General features: G+C 50.9%; 1 protein-coding gene across 4 annotated transcripts in view; it reads left to right on the forward strand.

Annotated features, from left to right (window-relative positions):
* MLLT6 (MLLT6, PHD finger containing) overlaps nucleotides 1–9,057 on the forward strand; it is a 69,737-nt gene extending 60,680 nt beyond the window's left edge. For all 4 annotated transcript variants that reach the window (XM_054014173.1, XM_054014171.1, XM_054014170.1 and 1 more), the window contains 5 exons: nucleotides 99–187; nucleotides 739–1,097; nucleotides 1,805–1,913; nucleotides 3,802–4,176; nucleotides 5,640–9,057. In XM_054014173.1, the coding sequence (XP_053870148.1) occupies nucleotides 99–187; nucleotides 739–1,097; nucleotides 1,805–1,913; nucleotides 3,802–4,176; nucleotides 5,640–5,684 (977 nt within the window). In that variant the 3' untranslated portion in view covers nucleotides 5,685–9,057. The remainder of the gene's footprint in view (nucleotides 1–98; nucleotides 188–738; nucleotides 1,098–1,804; nucleotides 1,914–3,801; nucleotides 4,177–5,639) is intronic.
* The last annotated feature ends 7,705 nt before the right edge of the window (nucleotides 9,058–16,762 follow it).

A 16,762-nucleotide genomic window follows, 5' to 3' on the forward strand; every position in this document is an offset into this window, starting at 1 on the left:
AAACCACGCCGGGTCCAGCCATTGGCTGCACCTGCTGTCCCTCTGCGTCGCCGTGGTGATGCTGGGCTCTACCCCTGACTCCCTCCTCTCCCCTGCAGTGTGCAACAGCGACTCCCTGAGCATCAACAAGAACTCCCCCTGCAAGAACAGCTTTGGGATGGAGAACTCCCTCTCCACCTCCTCCGAGGTACAGTGGCCGCCGAGACCCTGCAGTGGGGCCCAGGGACTCCCCCACACTATATCGCTGCTCCCCATCAGCAGCACACAGCGATGGCCAGACCCCCTGGACTGAATGGGAGGGTTCGGCAGGGTGAAACCAGCCCGTACCCACCGCCCTGGGTGTTCTGTGATCTAAGGGGCTGGCTTTCTGCAGATGGAGTCAGGGAAATCGATGCCAGGACTGGGCAACAGGAGGCTCCTTAAGCTTTGCCGACTCATCTCCGTGGTGCATCCATCCCCACCCAGGGCGTGGAGGGCTGTGGTGGTGGGTATGTGCTAGGTGCTGTACAAAGGGAAGCGAGAATGCTGGCAATTTACTCTGCATCCCTAGAGATCGGGCATTTGGGTGTCAGCTTCCAGCCAGGCAGGTGAGAGCCCAGCAGCCTCACCCCACACGCAGCATTCCTGCCCCTAACTGGGCACACCCCCCAGCTGCCATAGGGGGAGCTGAGCGGCCGAGAAACAGCACCCGAGGTTCAGTTCTCACCCTCTCTCCGTTTCTCTGCTTCTCCCCCCCAGGATCCGCACTCGGGCTGCCCCAGCCGAAGCAGCTCATCCCTCTCCTTCCACAGCACCCCTCCTCCCCTGCCACTGCTTCAGCAGAGCCCCACCTCGCTGCCCCTCCCTGGGGTGCAGCAGCAGGTCAACGGCCTGGCCAGGGTGACGGCCGGCTCGCTGGGGGGAAGTGCGGCAGCCAGTCACGGCCTGCCCACAGGGCCCGGGGTGGATGGCCTGCTGGGGAGCCTGGCAGGAGGCCAGCAGGTGCCCATGAATGGGCTGCTGGGGAATCTGAACGGCGCTTCGGCCGCCCAGCCGCAGAACCCTCTGACGCAGGCGAGCGGGCCACCCGCCCTACAGCTGTCCACCAGCCTGAGCAGGTGAGAGGGGCCCCCCCAGTATCCCGAGGGGGAGCAGCACAGTCATCCGTGCATCTCCGACCCCCTCCCCCCAGCACAGCCTCTGTCTCCCTGTGGGGCTATGACCCCCGGCCCTTCGTTTCCTCTTTCCTCCAGAACTGCAGCCTGGTGTCCGGCTAGTTCTCTCTGTGCAAACCAACACCGGCATGCTCCCAAAGTTAGGTGTGCCCATGGCAAACTAAACATGTACATCCCAGACCACACAAACCCCAAAGCATGCACCAAGCAACATGTGACAGTGCATACTAACACACGTATGACAGCTATTGCTTGTGTTAGGCACTGTCCTTAATGACATGTGCGCGCCTAGTGAGAGAGACAGTCCCTGCCCTGAAGAACTTGCAATAGAAACAGACAAAAGGCGGGAGGGGAAACTGAGGCACGGAGCAGGCAGGTGACTTGCCCAAGGTCACACAAGTGGTCAGTGTCAGAGCTAGCATCCTGCGCACTGGACCGCACTGTCTCTCATAGAGGCAGCTTAGTTTGACCCGTAAGGGAAGCTGAGCTTAAATGACTTCAGCCGTGTATCCTTACTGAGAAGCCGGGCTCACGGTTTGTGGCAGGGCTTCCCCTCTGAGACTGCTGCTCTCCTCGGGGCTGGGCATGCGGAAATACCCCAGCAGGAATGCAAGGCAGCGGGCTACGCTAACGTCCCGTCTTCCCTGCAGCGTGCCAGGCCTGAGCCCCCTGACGGAGCAGCAGCGGCACGTCCTGCACCAACACGAACACCAGCTGCAGCAGCTGCAGCAGATCCTGACGTCCCAGCCGCTTAATCCGGTAAGTGTCCCTGCGCCGGGTTTCTGCCCCCTCCAGCAAGGGCCCGGCCTGAAGTTTGGACTGGGGGAGATTTAGTCCAGTGAAGAAAGACTGACCATGGCCTGGCGCATCCGTTGCGATGTTTGCTAAAGGCCTTGTCTACGTGCACAAGTTGTGCCAGTTTAACTGTGGGCTTATCTACGTGTCTTTAAACTGGGACCAATGCTGTGGAGATCAGCCCTAAAATCAGTTCTTAAACCGGTGCAACCCCCTGTGTGGACATGCTCATTCTGGCTTATTTTGGGGTTAGTTTAAACTGATTCCCAGTCCCACACAAAGTTCCACCACTTTGAGTAACTCTGTTTATACTACAAAAACAACAAGGAGTCTGGTGGCACCTTAAAGACTAACAGATTTATTTGGGCATGAGCTTTCGTGAGTAAAAACCTCACTTCTTCTGTTTATACTCTCACCTTAGTTAAACCAAAGCCAATGTTTGTGTAACCCACACGCCTCCTGGGTGTGGTGTTCTGTCCCCTCTAGTGGCACCGGTACCGCTTAGCGATTAATGAGTCTGCTACAGCCTTAGGGAAGAGCCACGTGGCTTTTAGCTCATGCAGTAGAGACTCATGCACTAAGCTTCAGCAGTCCCAGGTTCGATCCTGCCTGCTGACGACCAGGGTCTGTCGGTGTTACATTTGCACTGTAGTTTGAGGGCTGACTGCCGCTCCGGTAGGCGTTCCCACGCAAGCACGGTTGAAACTAGCAGCGTAAACACGGCCATGTGGATTTCAGCGCATGCTGTGAAAGCCAAACCGGAACCCAAGGCGTTGCTAGCCTGTGGCACCGCATCTACGCTGCTATTTGGAGCAGTGACAATCACTCGGGTACAGGTAGCTCGATAATGTCTACCTGTGCTGCCGTCACCGCTCGGATCGCAGTGTAGATGTGCCCTCTGTGTGCTGATCAGGTCCCAGGGAGCCGTCAGCGGACACAGGCGCCAACTTTCCCCGGTGCCGGTGGGTGCTCGTGCCCGGCCCCGCCCCGACACCACTCTTTCCCCGCCCCTATTGGACCCCTTCCCCAAATCCCTGTCCCCGCCTCTTCCCCGAGCGCACCGTGTTCTCCCTCCTCCCCCATCCCTCCCAGCCACTAGTAGTTAGCTCCACAGGTGTATTCTATTGGTCGATGGTTTCCATGGAAGCTAAAGTGGTTTAATTTGATTGGAGCACATCTCTGCCAGCTCCAGGTGAGTTGGGTCCCTTCCATCCCCACAGGATTCAGCTCACCTGGAGTAATTAATTCCACCAGAGGCGATTAAATATAACAAGGTCAGTTTCGGGGGAGGGAGGGGAATTGAAAGCCAGTCTGAGAACTCATAGCAATGAACTCCACAGGCTGCCGGACATCAGATTTAATACTGCAGATAGCTTGAAAGGGGGCTGGATACATTTGTGGGCCAATGTGTTTGTAGGGATCCTAAAATAGGAGTCATCCACTCTCATGCTTCAGGGTGCCTGATGATGACTGAAGAGGTCAGGAAGGATACCAAGCACACTCCCACCCCAGGACCATATCTACTCTAGAAAAATGGATCATGTTAGAAAACGTGATCACGAACACAAGATGTTAAACATGACTGAGCCACCAAGTGTGGACAGGGATATGTTGTGCTTAAAAATGTGCCGGCTGGTTGTGATTAACCTAGTGGGAACAACTTAACACTGCTAGACCAGAGAGGAGCCATGGGATAAGAGCTGAGAGGAGCAGATGGGGCAAGCAAATCCACCTGCTGTGTTAGTGAATCGGGTGTGAGTCTATTTCTCTGCATCCATGCAGGTACATGTATGCAAAGCCTCCCACATGCTCCGTCCCCTTATCCAGCCTGACTCTCTCTCCCCCCCTCCAGGAGCAGCAGGCCTTGGTGTTCCAGATGATGCAGCAAATCCAGCAGAAGAGGGAGTTGCAGCGGCTTCAGATGACGGGCACCTCCCAGCTGCCCATGACCAACCTGCTGACGGGCACCTCCACGCCCCTCCTCCACTCGAGTGCCCTGATGACCTCCGCCGCCGCGCCCCCTCCCACCGGCAGCTCCCTCCTGGCGTCTATCTCCCCCCAGCAGCTCAACCCCGGCAACAGCCTGATGGGGACCCCGACAGCCCCGCCCCTGAGTGCTCCAGGGAACAGCTTGATGGCTTCGGGGGCGGGAGTCCCACCGGTTCTTTCCACACAAACCAACCCCTTCCTCAACCTCCAGGCGGACAGCAGTGCCCAGAAAGGAACGGTGCGTAAATTAGGAGTATTAAGGTAACACCTAGCTGAAATCAAGGCCCCCCTGTGCTAGGCTCTGTACAGGGGTGTACTAAGAGACAAGTCCCTGCCCCAACAAGCTTTCAGTCTAAATAGGGGAAACTGAGGCAGAGAGAGAGGCAGAGTCTTGCCCAGGGTCACAGAATGCATCAGTGGCAGAGTGTGCCCTACCCACGGGACTATGCTGCCTCTCGGGCTCATCCACCTCCCTCATTAGCCAGCCAGGTGGGCCTGATCCTACCTCCACTGACATCAGTGGGGTCAAGACAGGGCGCTGGGGTGAGCAAAGGTGCACCCAGAGATACCCACCCCCGCACGTGCCAGGCCAGCTGCAGAAGCAGGCACGGCGCCACCTGGATTTGTCTCCATCGCTCATGACTAAGGCTGCGAGTCTGTCACGGACATCACGGGTTCCGTGACTTTCCGTGACCTCTGCGACTTCTGCAGCAGTTTGGGTGTGTGGGAGGAGGCTCAGGGCTAGGGGCAAGGGGTTGGGGTTGTGGGGGGACGCTTACCTTGGGGTGCGGTGCTCCCCGGCTCCCACTAGCATAGCCCTGCCGCTCCTCCTAGGCGGAGGGGCAAGGAGGCTCCGTGCGCTGCCCCACCCCCGCAGCTCCCATTGGCTGTGGTTCGCGGCCAATGGGAGCTGCGCAGCTAGCGTTTGTGGCGGGAGCAGCACGGGGAGCCCACTGGCCCCTCCGCTGCCTAGGAGCTGCAGGGACATGCGGAGCTGGGTAGGAAGCCCCTGCCAGCCCCGCCAACCCTCCCCACCCCAGCACCAGTGGGGTCCCAGGCCATCTCCCCCAGCACCCACGGCGCCCCAGGACCGCCCCCCCAGAGTACCCATGGCCCCCCGCCCAAGTTTTAGGGGTATATAGTAAAAGTCATGGACAGGTCATGGGCCGTGAATTTTTGTTTACTTCCTGTGACCTGCCCATGACTTTTACTAAAAATTCCCAGGCTCTGACTGTATTGGCTTCAGGGGGATTGCTTTCTTGACCGGCAGGGCTCAAGAGGGGATACACACGCAGACACACACACGCAGAGTCAGGGGCACAGAGAAAACAGGATGGTATTGGCTGCTGTCAGAGGCAGGACCCCAGATTTGAGAGGCCAGTGGTGTGATCTGCTATGACAAAGCCCCGTCAAACTCGCCTCCTCCATCCAGCTCTTGCCTTGTAGACAGGGCCTAGCAGGCCCAGCCTGGTGGAGCACTGGGGAGCCAATGCCAGAGTCAAGGAGTCTGTTTAAACTGAGAGCGGGGAGGTCTCCCAATCAAGTGTCTCTGCTGATCTCAGCCTCGGGGAGAAGCGGGCATTCCTCATTCAGGCTGCGTGCCCCAGTAGGGGCAGGCCGGCAGCGTGGCAGGGCTTTCGTTTCTGCTCACTTGCGGGTTGCTGCCTGTCTGATGACTCTTCTCCGTGTCTTTTTTTAAAGAGCATGAGTGAAAAGGGAGCTGCTGTCACCCAGGACAAGGGCTAAGGCCTCCCAAGCAGACCAGCGGCCCGCTCTTCTCTGCTACAGGAACACGGTTCTCCGCGGTCACACATTCGGATACTTTAGAGCAATGAGCACAAAGCTTCTGAGAAGGTCTTCCCAACCGTGGGAAGTGCCAGGTGGTGCTTTAGAAGATAACGTGTCTCCGGCCAAGACCTGGTATCGGGTGATCTTCTAAGAGGAGAGATGGGGCAGGGGGAGGTCCCTGCCGGTTTGATCCATGGCGCACTTGCACGAAGCGAAGTTACACTTCTTCTTGCTAAGCAGAGGGCGAGAGTTCGCCTGTGCTCTGACACCTTCCGGCCTCTTCTCCAGTGCGTGTGTGTGTGTGTGTGTGTGTGTGTGTGTGTGTGTGTGTGTGTGTGTGAGTGTGCACGGGTGTGAGGCCTCCAGGATGGGGCCCTAAACCAAGACCACAGAGTATCCTAGGCCGAGATTGTGGTTGAAGGGTCATCTCTGCTTGTTTTCTGCACAGCATTCAGACAGCTTGCAGCGCTCTCCGGGGGGGGATGCCAGATACGACGTGGCTGTGGAAAGTGGGGCGGGGCCATGGGGGGGCGGAGAGTCAAGATTCTGTCCCACCACATGGGGAAACGAATTGGAATATGAGCTGTGAAAACCCTGCCACAAACCTACAGCAGGGACTTCGCTCCTGCCTGTCGCCTTGTGACCCCCTCAAGGAGATGTTCTGCCCTCGGGAACCACCACACCACCAGATCCAAATCCAACTTGGGAAGACATGGATGGCAGAGCACTGGAAGGGGATTGGGCATGAGGGGTGAATGCCACCTTCTTCTTACCCCAGCCACTGTGGTGGGTGTCTCTGCTGAAGATTAACCTTAAAGACACTACTGGGACCTCTACGCCAGCTGCTGGGCCGACGCCGGTTGGTCAGCTGGGTGCTGTCCCTTCCACCTGAGAAGCACACTCCTCCCTCTCACACTCTCTCGTTCTGTCCTTCCAAAGTCTACAGGTCCAGCATTACCACTGGAAAAGGGCTAACACCAGTACGGCCCGCTGCCTGCCCCGCCGCAGGGGGTGTGTTCTCACCAGGCCGTCTTCTCACGGGGCTAAAACGGCACCAAGGAGGCAGTGGGAGGGAGGGTCTGAAATCTGTTACTTTTGCTTCCTTACCCACCTCCCGAATGTGGCTACTCTGACAAGAACTTTCTCCCCTGTCGCTGGTACTAGCTAGCCCAGGCCTGGAAATGTGGCCAGTCTTCCTAGCCTAGGGCATTGGATAGCCTCATTGCTTCACGCTGTCTGGTCTTAACTCCACCTTGAGACCTGGTCCTGTGGCAAAGAAACCTGCTTCCTCTAAGGTTGGACAATGCAGGGTTGGGTTTTTTTGAAGGACAGTTCGGGGAGGGGGAATCGGCGTCAAACGTTTGAATTCTCCCTCCCGCCGTTAAATCTGGATCTCTCGGAGGGGGCGGGGGGTCAAGACTCCAGCGACTGGAAACACTGAGAGTCTTAAAAAAGTTTTCAGACCTTACCGGATACAAATGATTTTCAGCACACTCCCACCTCCTCGTCTGGTTTGCACTATTCAAATTTGTCAGCGGTGGGTCTGTGCTGATGCCAGTGGAAAAGCTCATCACCGTTTGACTCCATCTATTAAACCCATTTCACGTTTGTTCTTTGATTTGATTTTAAAGATTGTTGCCCCAATGGTTGAGCAGAACCAACAGCAGAGAGCGCCCCCCCCTCACCCCCTCCCCCGGGGTCTCGCTTTCTGTTCTGTGAACCGGGCAGAACAATGCTCTCTGTTCGGAAAGCTATTGGGTTGGGGTTTTTTAAGCTATTGTTTAAAAACAAGAAGAAGCTACTGGAAAGACGGAGATGGCAGCTATAAAAGTGAAAATGGGAAAAAAGTAGTTTTGCTCTCATCCTTATGGTCTCTGCAATACCAATAGGAGAGGCTGCAAAATGTGATTTGAGTGAATGTTCCTTCTCTCTCCCCAGCCACCTCCTGAGTGAGTTAAGAATCAAGATGTGCCAGACTTCCATCCGCCTGGTACACGTCACAGCCTGGAACATTGAATTCCGTTTTTCACTCGCCTGATGTTTTTTTTGTTTGCCCCAACCCTGAGTTGCACGATTCTGTGCCTGCACTTTTTTATGTGTAATTTTTTTCCCCTCTGCAAGTGGGGGGCTCCCTCCTGCAAGCCCTCCCCTCACTGGGACAGTGATACAGGGCGCCATGTTCCCACATGCAGATTGGGTGATCTGATGCCAACCTGGCATGCGCGTGGGAGGATCCAAGTGGCCCTGTGGGATCCCACCCGTGAAAAGCTGCCCGTGCAGAATTGCAATTTCAGAGGCTGGCTGCGCTAAGAACCGGCCCCGAAATATTTTGCCAGCTGCTGTCCTGGGCTGGTTTGTTCCTTTACAGTAGAACTCCAGATCCGGGTTGCCATCTACCCCCCTGTTAGGACAACAGTCCATTAACACGGTGGGGGCAGCGTTTCACTTCCCAGCCCCTTTTTCATTCCAGCCAGTTCTACTCACAATGCAACAAGTTCATTCTCCAGGACAAATGAAAGCGAATCCAAGGAATCTGTTTCCCAACCAGCGTCTCCATTGGTGTTGGTTCCATTCAAGGCCTGGTTCGGTGGATTCCTAGCTACCCCTGTGGGTATTTGACACATATTTTTTTGTTGGCATACCAAGCCTCTTAGCTCTAAGGCAGCTTCGTAGATCAGACATGGGCAAGGTTGAGGATAAGAGGAAGGAAGAGACAGATAGCACTTAAAGAAAAGATTTCTCTGGCTTCTTCCAAAAGCACCTGGTCCCTTTACAGTATGCTCCTTGCCTGGTCCTGTCAGGAGATTAGGATGCGTTAAAGGGCCACTATTAGAAGGTTGACATTAAACTTTGTATCTGCGTGAAAAAGAGGAAGAGGAGAAAAAAATATAAAAGCTAAAGATTATCTGTGTTTCGGTTGCACTGGGGTACACGGTTCTTTACCCGTTTTAAGGCTAACGTCACATTTAGTATGTTGCATGTGTCTTTTTTTTTTATTATTATTAAATAAAAGAGAAAAAATGTGTATATTTTTGGCAATTTAAGGTAATGTAGCTAAGATATATTTTTTTCACGCTGCTTGACTGTTCTTTATTATAATAAATAATATTAATATTAAAATTGAAGACCTTTTTGATACATTTAGGGTTTCAGATTTTAACTAAGGAAGGGGGTCGTGTGTTGGAGAGGCGAAATATAAAAATATCTTAGTTTCCGTTAAAGCTACCGACAGTGTCTGAATCATCCGTGTAAAAGGAAAAAATGTTGCTCCTAATTTATTTTAAGGTTCCATTTCTATAGATGTTTTAATAAACGGATTAATCAATTGTTATGGGTTGTTTTAGAGTCCAGTGAGTTAATAGGTTGCTTCTGACCAGCTGTAGCACCTTCTACTGGGGTGTTTATAACCCTCTCTAAGACATGCTATTCATCCTTATGACACCGCTTACGAACTATTGATAAATGAAACCTTACTATAAAGTATGACCAAAATGTTATGTCTGCTAATTGTTAATTTTTTTTTTTAAAAAAAGCTAAGGGTGAATTTTTCAAGTGACGAATGGGGTCTTTGGGGACGTGATCTAAAGCCTGTTGAAATCAGGGGGGGTCTTTTGCATTGATTTACAATGTGTCTTAGACCCTGATTAAAGAAAGCACCTAGGCATATGCTTAAGTCCATCCCTCTGCAGGATGGCGCCTGGACACATTTTAACTTTAAGCAGAGGTGCTGAAGTCCCGTTGACTACAATGGGACTTGAACCCCTGCTTAAGCGCGGTCCTGAATATGGGACGCTTTCTGGGAGCGAGGCCTTTACTGGGGCTAGCTGAGTGCTGACCTCTGAGCTGCCTTGGGCCTGGTTTTCCCAGGCACTCTGCACCCAGGCAGCTCCAGGTGAAGTGCTGGGGAGCTGTGGCTTCTTGGCGTCCTCAGGAGAATCGGATCTGTGGTGTCTTAACCTTGGGAGCTCCAAAATGGAAGCACCCAAAATTAGCACGCAGTCTTGGGAAAGCTTCGGCCTAGTGAACTGATGAGGGGTGCGGGAAAAGAGCATTGTCCCCTAGCAAAGAGGAGTGCAGCTTAGTCATGTGGTCCTGAGATTGCGGGCTTAATCTCACGCCTGGCTGGGGAGGGAGACAGTCAGAGCTTCAGAACCTTTGTAGGGGGGGGGGGGGAGACCAAAGTGCCCCCTCCCTCTCCACAGGGCTGCTCCCGCAGTGCGCCAGCTGCCCTCTCTCCTGGTGCCACAGCAGCCCCTGGTGGGCAAAAGGTGTAATTGCGCAGCGCCTCCCCAGCAGAATCTATTATTCTGTTGGGGACATGAATTCTGTACTTATGTTTCTTTTGTTAAAAAGTAGGGGGATGGCCCCTTTCCCCACCACCCCCGGTCCAACGCTGGTGGACCAGTCCCCACAGAAGAAAGAGCAGTCACTACCTGGGCTCGAGATGTCTTTGTAACCAGTAGCGATGGGCCTGAAACCAAACCCTTGCTGTCATAGCTGGCCCTTATGCCTGGTTTTCCAAAGGGGTCCACTTCCAATTAGGCAGTGAAACAAGGTTATACTACGGGCCCTATTGTTCCAAAGAGGCCTGCACGTCAGGTGCTGCGCTCTCTTGAGCTGTGGCTGCTTATCTAGGTGCCTCTAGAAGGACTGGTCTTCTTAGGAAATCTGATGCTGATGGTGGGGGCAGAGCCTGTGCATATCCAGCCCTGTGTCTGCACAGGACAAAGCTCCGGACCTAGACACGCTCTAGTGGGAGGGTAGTTCGGACCCAGACGCTTGTGGTCTCCATGGTGTTCATCCTTCTATGGTACTAATCTAGCCCCCCTTTACCACCTCGCAAGCTGCAATGTATTTTCCCCTCCCAGCACCCCCTTGAGATAGGGCACGGCTATTATCCCCCTTGCACAGATGGGGAAACTGAGGCCCAGAGGTTCAAAGGTATTTTGGCATCTAACCCCCATTAATTTGAATGGGAGCTAGGTGCCTAAATACCCTAGAGGATCTGGGCCAAAGGACTTCCCAAGGATTCACAGAGCGTATGTGAGAGCAGGGAACTGGACCTCATTTTCCTAAGTCCTAGCCACTATATCATCTGTCCTCCTATCCCCAGAGTTTTCCTGCTCTCTTCTTTTACATACACACACCCATCCTCTATCACCGCTTTTCATGCTCGCCCATCGAATCCACCATCTTAACTCCAAATGTGTTTTGCCATACGCAGAACTGGGCGCCCGGTCTACACTGCAAAGTTAGGTTGGCCAAACTACATCAGTCAGGGCTGTGAAAAATGTTACGCCCTTTGTGACGTAGTTAAACCAACCTAAGCCCCAGTGTAGACACCGCTAGGTCAATGGAAGAATTCTTCCATCCACCTATCTCCCCCGCAGTGGGTTTATGACAGAGACGGAAGAGCACCTTCCGTTGATGTAGTGAGTGTCTATGCTGCAGGGAAGCAACTGTGCCATTGTGGTGTTTCTAGTGTAGACATACTCTGATTTTTAAACTGATTTAGTTAAACTGGTGCCAAATGCTGTGTGGACATTCTTATTTCAGTTTAAATTAGGAGTAGGCCTACTTTAGGCACAAAGTTGGACCAATGTAACTGAAGGTGTGATCTTATACCGATGTCATAAAACCGGTGTCTTTTTCTTTGTGAACTCTTACAGGAGTTCACACCTGGCTTACGTCTGTTTAGCTTGCACATGTAAATTTACAGACGCAAGCTCCACCCATACAACCAGTTTTAAACCAATAGAAGGGCATCCATGAGGGTTCTTGCTCCAGTTTAACTAAATCAGCTGTCTGTAGCTGAGGCCTCGGAAATGGATAGCTTGTTTTTCCTGGGATTGTTCCTCCCAATTTTTCCCTTCCCGTTTTTTTCTGGGCAGGGGTAAGGTAATTAACAAAAATAGTTTGTGTTTGAAACTCGTTCCAAGAGGTTCCTGAGCTGTGAAACAGAGTTTTGGTTCATCTAAAATGGATCCCACAAGGAAGTCAGTGAGCTGCATTTGCAACATTGGTTTCCCATCTCCGCCAAATGCAATCAACTGGGAGGGCACAAACACCGGGTCACGACTGGGGAAGAAAAATTCCTGGCAATTCTTTCCCCGCAACTATTTTTAAATTTGAAATTTCGTCAGACTTTGAAACAATTGTAACCAGCTTTTACGGTGGGCTGAAAAAAATGAGAAGCGAAAAAAATTGCCATTTTTGTTTTAAATTTTGAAAATTCATAAATCTCAGGTCCTGGAACAAATGTTTGTTTCACATCTACAGTGGAATTGACAATGGGGTTAGTTAACATGTGAAAACACGACTGAAAATAAAAGCGTAGACCAACGCTAAGGCCCGGGTTTGATCCCAGACATCAAATGCAATAGTCTAGGCCCCGTCTACATCACTAAGGAAATTCAGGCTGGTGTAATCTCCCTGAGGCAGTTACAACAGGGCAAATCCCTAATGTAGATACATTTGCACTGACACAAAAGCAGGTTTATAGCCTCTGCATCTTAATCTGATAATCTAACCAAGTAAACCATGTCAGGGTATCTGTGGTGTGATTTGCACTGGTGTAGCTACAGCTACAAGCCTGGATGCCTTTGTAGATTATTTTTTTTTCTAGTCAAACACAAATTATTGCATTTGATACAGGGGTGAGTGTGTGAAATCCCATGTGCTGTGTTATACAGGAGGTCAGACTAGATAATCCGATGGTCTCTTCTGGCTTTAAAATCTAGGAATTACTCTGGGCTTAATTTTTTTGTGAATGTAGACAGGGCCTTATTTGTACATCACATTGCATGCTACAGTCTGTGTCCATCCAAATTTGAGACCCCAGCCTGCTATATCTCCATTGCTGGCAAAAGCCCCAATTCAGGAAAACATATAAGGACATGCTTATCCATCCCTGTTCTGGGAAGCCCTTAAGTGGTTGCTAACCTTTGACTTCAGTGGGAGTCAAACACATCCTTAAAATTAAGCACAAGCACATGGATCACTTGATGATGACCTGTTCTGTTCATTCCCTCTGAAGCACCTGGCATTGGCCACTGTCGGAAGACAGGACGCTGGGCTAGATGGACCATTGGTCTGACCCAGTATGGCCGTTCTTATGTTCTTATGCTTAAGCTTAAACTATAAGCAGATATTTGTGTGATTTTTTTTCCTAAAAAAGGTTTTCATTTTAGGTCCAGAGTCATAGCCAGGAGTGTGCTAACTTTCTCATAACGTTTGTATGACTGCCATCAACCAGGCACATTCTGTTTTTGCTTGGAGCACGTTCACTGGGATGACAGTCTTTAAAAAAACAAAATCTTTCTGTGGCCAAAACCCCACTTCCGGTGCTAAATAGCAGTGGAACGTCTTTGACAGAAAACTGCTCCTACTTACCCTTCCTCTGCCGTCCGTGATAAAGGAATTCAGCGGGCCTCATATTCTCTCTGTTGTGTAATATGCAGATAAGAGCGTCTTTGTATCATTCATGTATTTGTACAACCAGAAAATTGTTGCAGTCCTTGTTCTTTTACTAAAAGAGTTCTTTCCAAAAAATAAAAAGTAGGACCAAAAAAAAAGTGAGTTCTGTATTTGATTTTATTTTTTTTCACTTAATTGTCGTTTCTGCCACAGCACGAACAGTCCAGGAATAATTATAGCATGGGGTCTGTCCAGCGGGATCTACATCCTATAAAGCATTCCTAGAGAAAGTCTCAACTACTCAGATGCAGCCAGCTCTAGAGTGGAGCACAGCAGCTGTTTAACAGCCCACAGCTACACTGCACAAAAGGTGGGTGACCTATCCAATTGAAACTAAGGGGGGATTGTAGAGAGGCAGAACATAGTTACCCGATTCAGGTTAACACTTCTACTCTTATACGTCTAACTGGAGTTAGGGGATTAATTGCTCTGTGGCTAGGTTATTCCAAAACTGCCAGCTGCAGGGTTTCTTGCAGCTTGTTGGGATGCAGCTGGCCAGTTGGAAACAAGGTTAGATGGACGATGGATTTGATCTGGTACAGCAATTCCTGCTTCTCTTGAGGAAATTGCCTTTGGGGGTCTGTAATAACCACAAGAGGCAGCTCCACCCGCAATACACCGCCCAAAACCATGCTGGGCCCCACTGGTTCGGTTCTGACGCCGGCCCTGACTCAGGAAAGCACTTGTGCTTAATTCTCGTTGGCTTCAATGGGATTTAAACATGCTTAAATGTTGTCCTGATGAGGGAGGTTTTCCTGAATCAGGGAAAAGAGAACTAACTACTAAAGGCCCAAGCCACTTCATTCTACTTCTTTTTTCCCAGCGCTGGGTGATATCGCTAACCCCTCTCCTTGGGGTGAGCGCTCTTGAGAGAAGGACTAGGGCGACAGCAGAGTGAACAGAAGAGCCATGCCCTGACATGTTTTGTCACCTGATTCCTCTGGAAAATGGCACAGACCAAGCCAGCAATCTTCCTGGCCCCTTCAGTGCTTAGCCATCTGCGCAAGTTAAATCATCACAGCTGTCAAAAAGTTACATTTCCCCCAGGGTAAATGTTAAAAAACCAAACCAGAACACCCTTTGACGCTTCAAATAGTCACTAAAGGGAAGTGGTTGAGTCATGGGTAGCAAAGAGGATAAATTCACTCTTCAGCTCTGATGTTCCGGTTGGGGGAAATCGGCAGAGCTCATGGAAAGCACAATCGGAGGACGCTAAGATGAAATTTTCTCTTGGTTTATTAGGTCAGCAGAATCCCTTCGTGTAACGACAGCCGTGGAGTTCACTTGGCTATTGTATTTAGCAGATATAGCATTACAAAAAACCACAAAATGACTGCAAAAAGGGGGGGGCATTTCTGTTCCTGGCTCTGATGTAATCCGACATCAGTCTGGATTAAGGGCTCCATTCTAAAATGAACAGTCCAGCCCTGATCCGTAAGCACATTGCATAGTTTTCAGTTCTTGGTTAGTCCCATGGAAGTCAACAACACAGTGTTCAAGGTCGTCCCACTAAGACTGCAACAGAGCTAGGAAAAGAACCCAGGAGTCCTGACTCCCCATCCTATTATTTATTTATCTGTATTTCCCTAGCTCCTAGGAGCTCTTACCATGAACCAGGCCCGCCCTGAGCTAGTCACAAACACAGGACAAAAAGCTCCCTGCCAGGGAGGGATAACTCAGTGGTTTGAGCATTGGCCTGCTAAACCCAGGGTTGTGAGTTTAATCCTTGAGGGGGCCATTTAGGGATCTGGGGCAAAAATCTGCCTGGAAATTGGTCCTGCTTTGAGCAGGGGGTTAGAGTAGATGACCTCCTGAGGTCCCTTCCAAGCCTGATATTCTATATTTTTTCTTTCTTTAAAGTCCTTACAATCTAACTTTAAGAAAAGAGGCAACAGATGGAGACATACAGGGGAGTCCACTTATGCTTGAACCAGACCAATGTGCGAATGCTGTGTCAATCAGTTCTGAAGCTAAAGCCGGTCAAATTCCAATGAGAAATAAGCAACCTTCTTTTTTTTTAACAGTGAAGATGATTAAACATTGGACCAAACTCCAGGGAAGTGGGTGATTCTCCATCTTTTGATGGCTTCAGAGCAAAACTGGACGCCTGTCTGGAAGATAGTCTTTACTCAGACAAGTTATTGCCCTGGATCCAGGGGAAGTGGGTGACATTCCATAGGTTGTGCTATACAGGAAGTCAGCCCAGATGAGCCAGGTGGTTCCTTCTGGCCTTAGAAGCTATGACAATACTCCAAGACTCAGAACCCCATAAGAACGGCCAGACTGGGTCAGACCAAAGGTCCATCTAGCCCAGTGTCCTGTCTTCTGACAGTGGCCAATGTCAGGTGCCCCAGAGGGAGTGAACAGAACAGGGAATCATCAAGTGATCCATCCTGTAGCGGGGCGGTCACCCCGCTCCAGTTTGGAAGGGGTTAAAAGCAGCCAAGGGAGGCTGGTTGGGTAGCCAGCCACAGGTGTGGTTGCACCCAATTAGGGCACAGCTGGTCCGGATAAAAGGGCAGGCTGAGGACAGAGAGGACCAGGCTGCTGGGGGAGATCAAGCAGGGCACCTGAGGCAGAGTAGGGCTGGGGCGCTCTGGCCTGATGAGTGCCCAGGCTGAGGCCTTGCTAAAGGCCAGGGGAGGTACTAGGGCTGCAGGGAGGCAGCTGGGGCTGGAAAGGCAGCCAGGCCAACCCTTGCCAAAGATGAGTGGTCACTTCAGACTGCAGTTTGCCCCTGAGAGGGTCTTTGAGGGAACCAACAAGCATGTGGACAAGGGGGATCCAGTGGATATAGTGTATTTAGATTTTCAGACAAGGTCCCTCACCAAAGACTCTTAAGCAAAAGAAGCAGTCATGGGATAACAGGGAAGGTTCTCTCGTGGATTGGTAACTGGTTAAAAGACAGGAAACAAAGGGTGGGAATAAATGGAGTTTTCAGAATGGAGAGAGGTAAATAAAGGTGTCCTCCAGGGATCTGTACTGGGCCCAGTCCTATTTAACATATTCATAAATGATCTGGAAAAAGGGGTAAACAGTGAGGTGGCAAAATTTGCAGATGATACAAAACTACTCAAGATAGTTAAGTCCCAGGCAGACTGCGAAGAGCTACAAAAGGATCTCACAAAACTGGGTGACTGGGCAACCAAAGGGCAGATGAAATTTAATGTTGATAAATGCAAAGTAATTCACATTGGAAAACATAACCCTAACTCTACACACAATGATGGGGTCTAAATTAGCTGTTACTGCTCAAGAAAGATCTTGGAGTCATTGTGGATAGTTCTCTGAAATCATCCACTCAATGTGCAGCGGCAGTCAAAAAAGCGAACAGAAGGTTGGGAATCATCAAGAAAGGGATAGATAATAAGACAGAAAATATCATATTGCCTCTATATAAATCCATGGCACACCCACACCTTGAATACGGCCTGCAGATGTGGTTACCCCATTTCAAAAAAGCTATATTGGAATTGGAAAAGGTTCAGAAAAGGGCAGCAAAAATGATTACAGGTATGGAACAGCTTCTGTAGGAGGCGAGATTAATAAGCTGGGACTTT

Source organism: Malaclemys terrapin, chromosome 25, assembly GCF_027887155.1.
Source record: "Malaclemys terrapin pileata isolate rMalTer1 chromosome 25, rMalTer1.hap1, whole genome shotgun sequence".
Lineage (NCBI taxonomy): Eukaryota > Metazoa > Chordata > Testudines > Emydidae > Malaclemys > Malaclemys terrapin.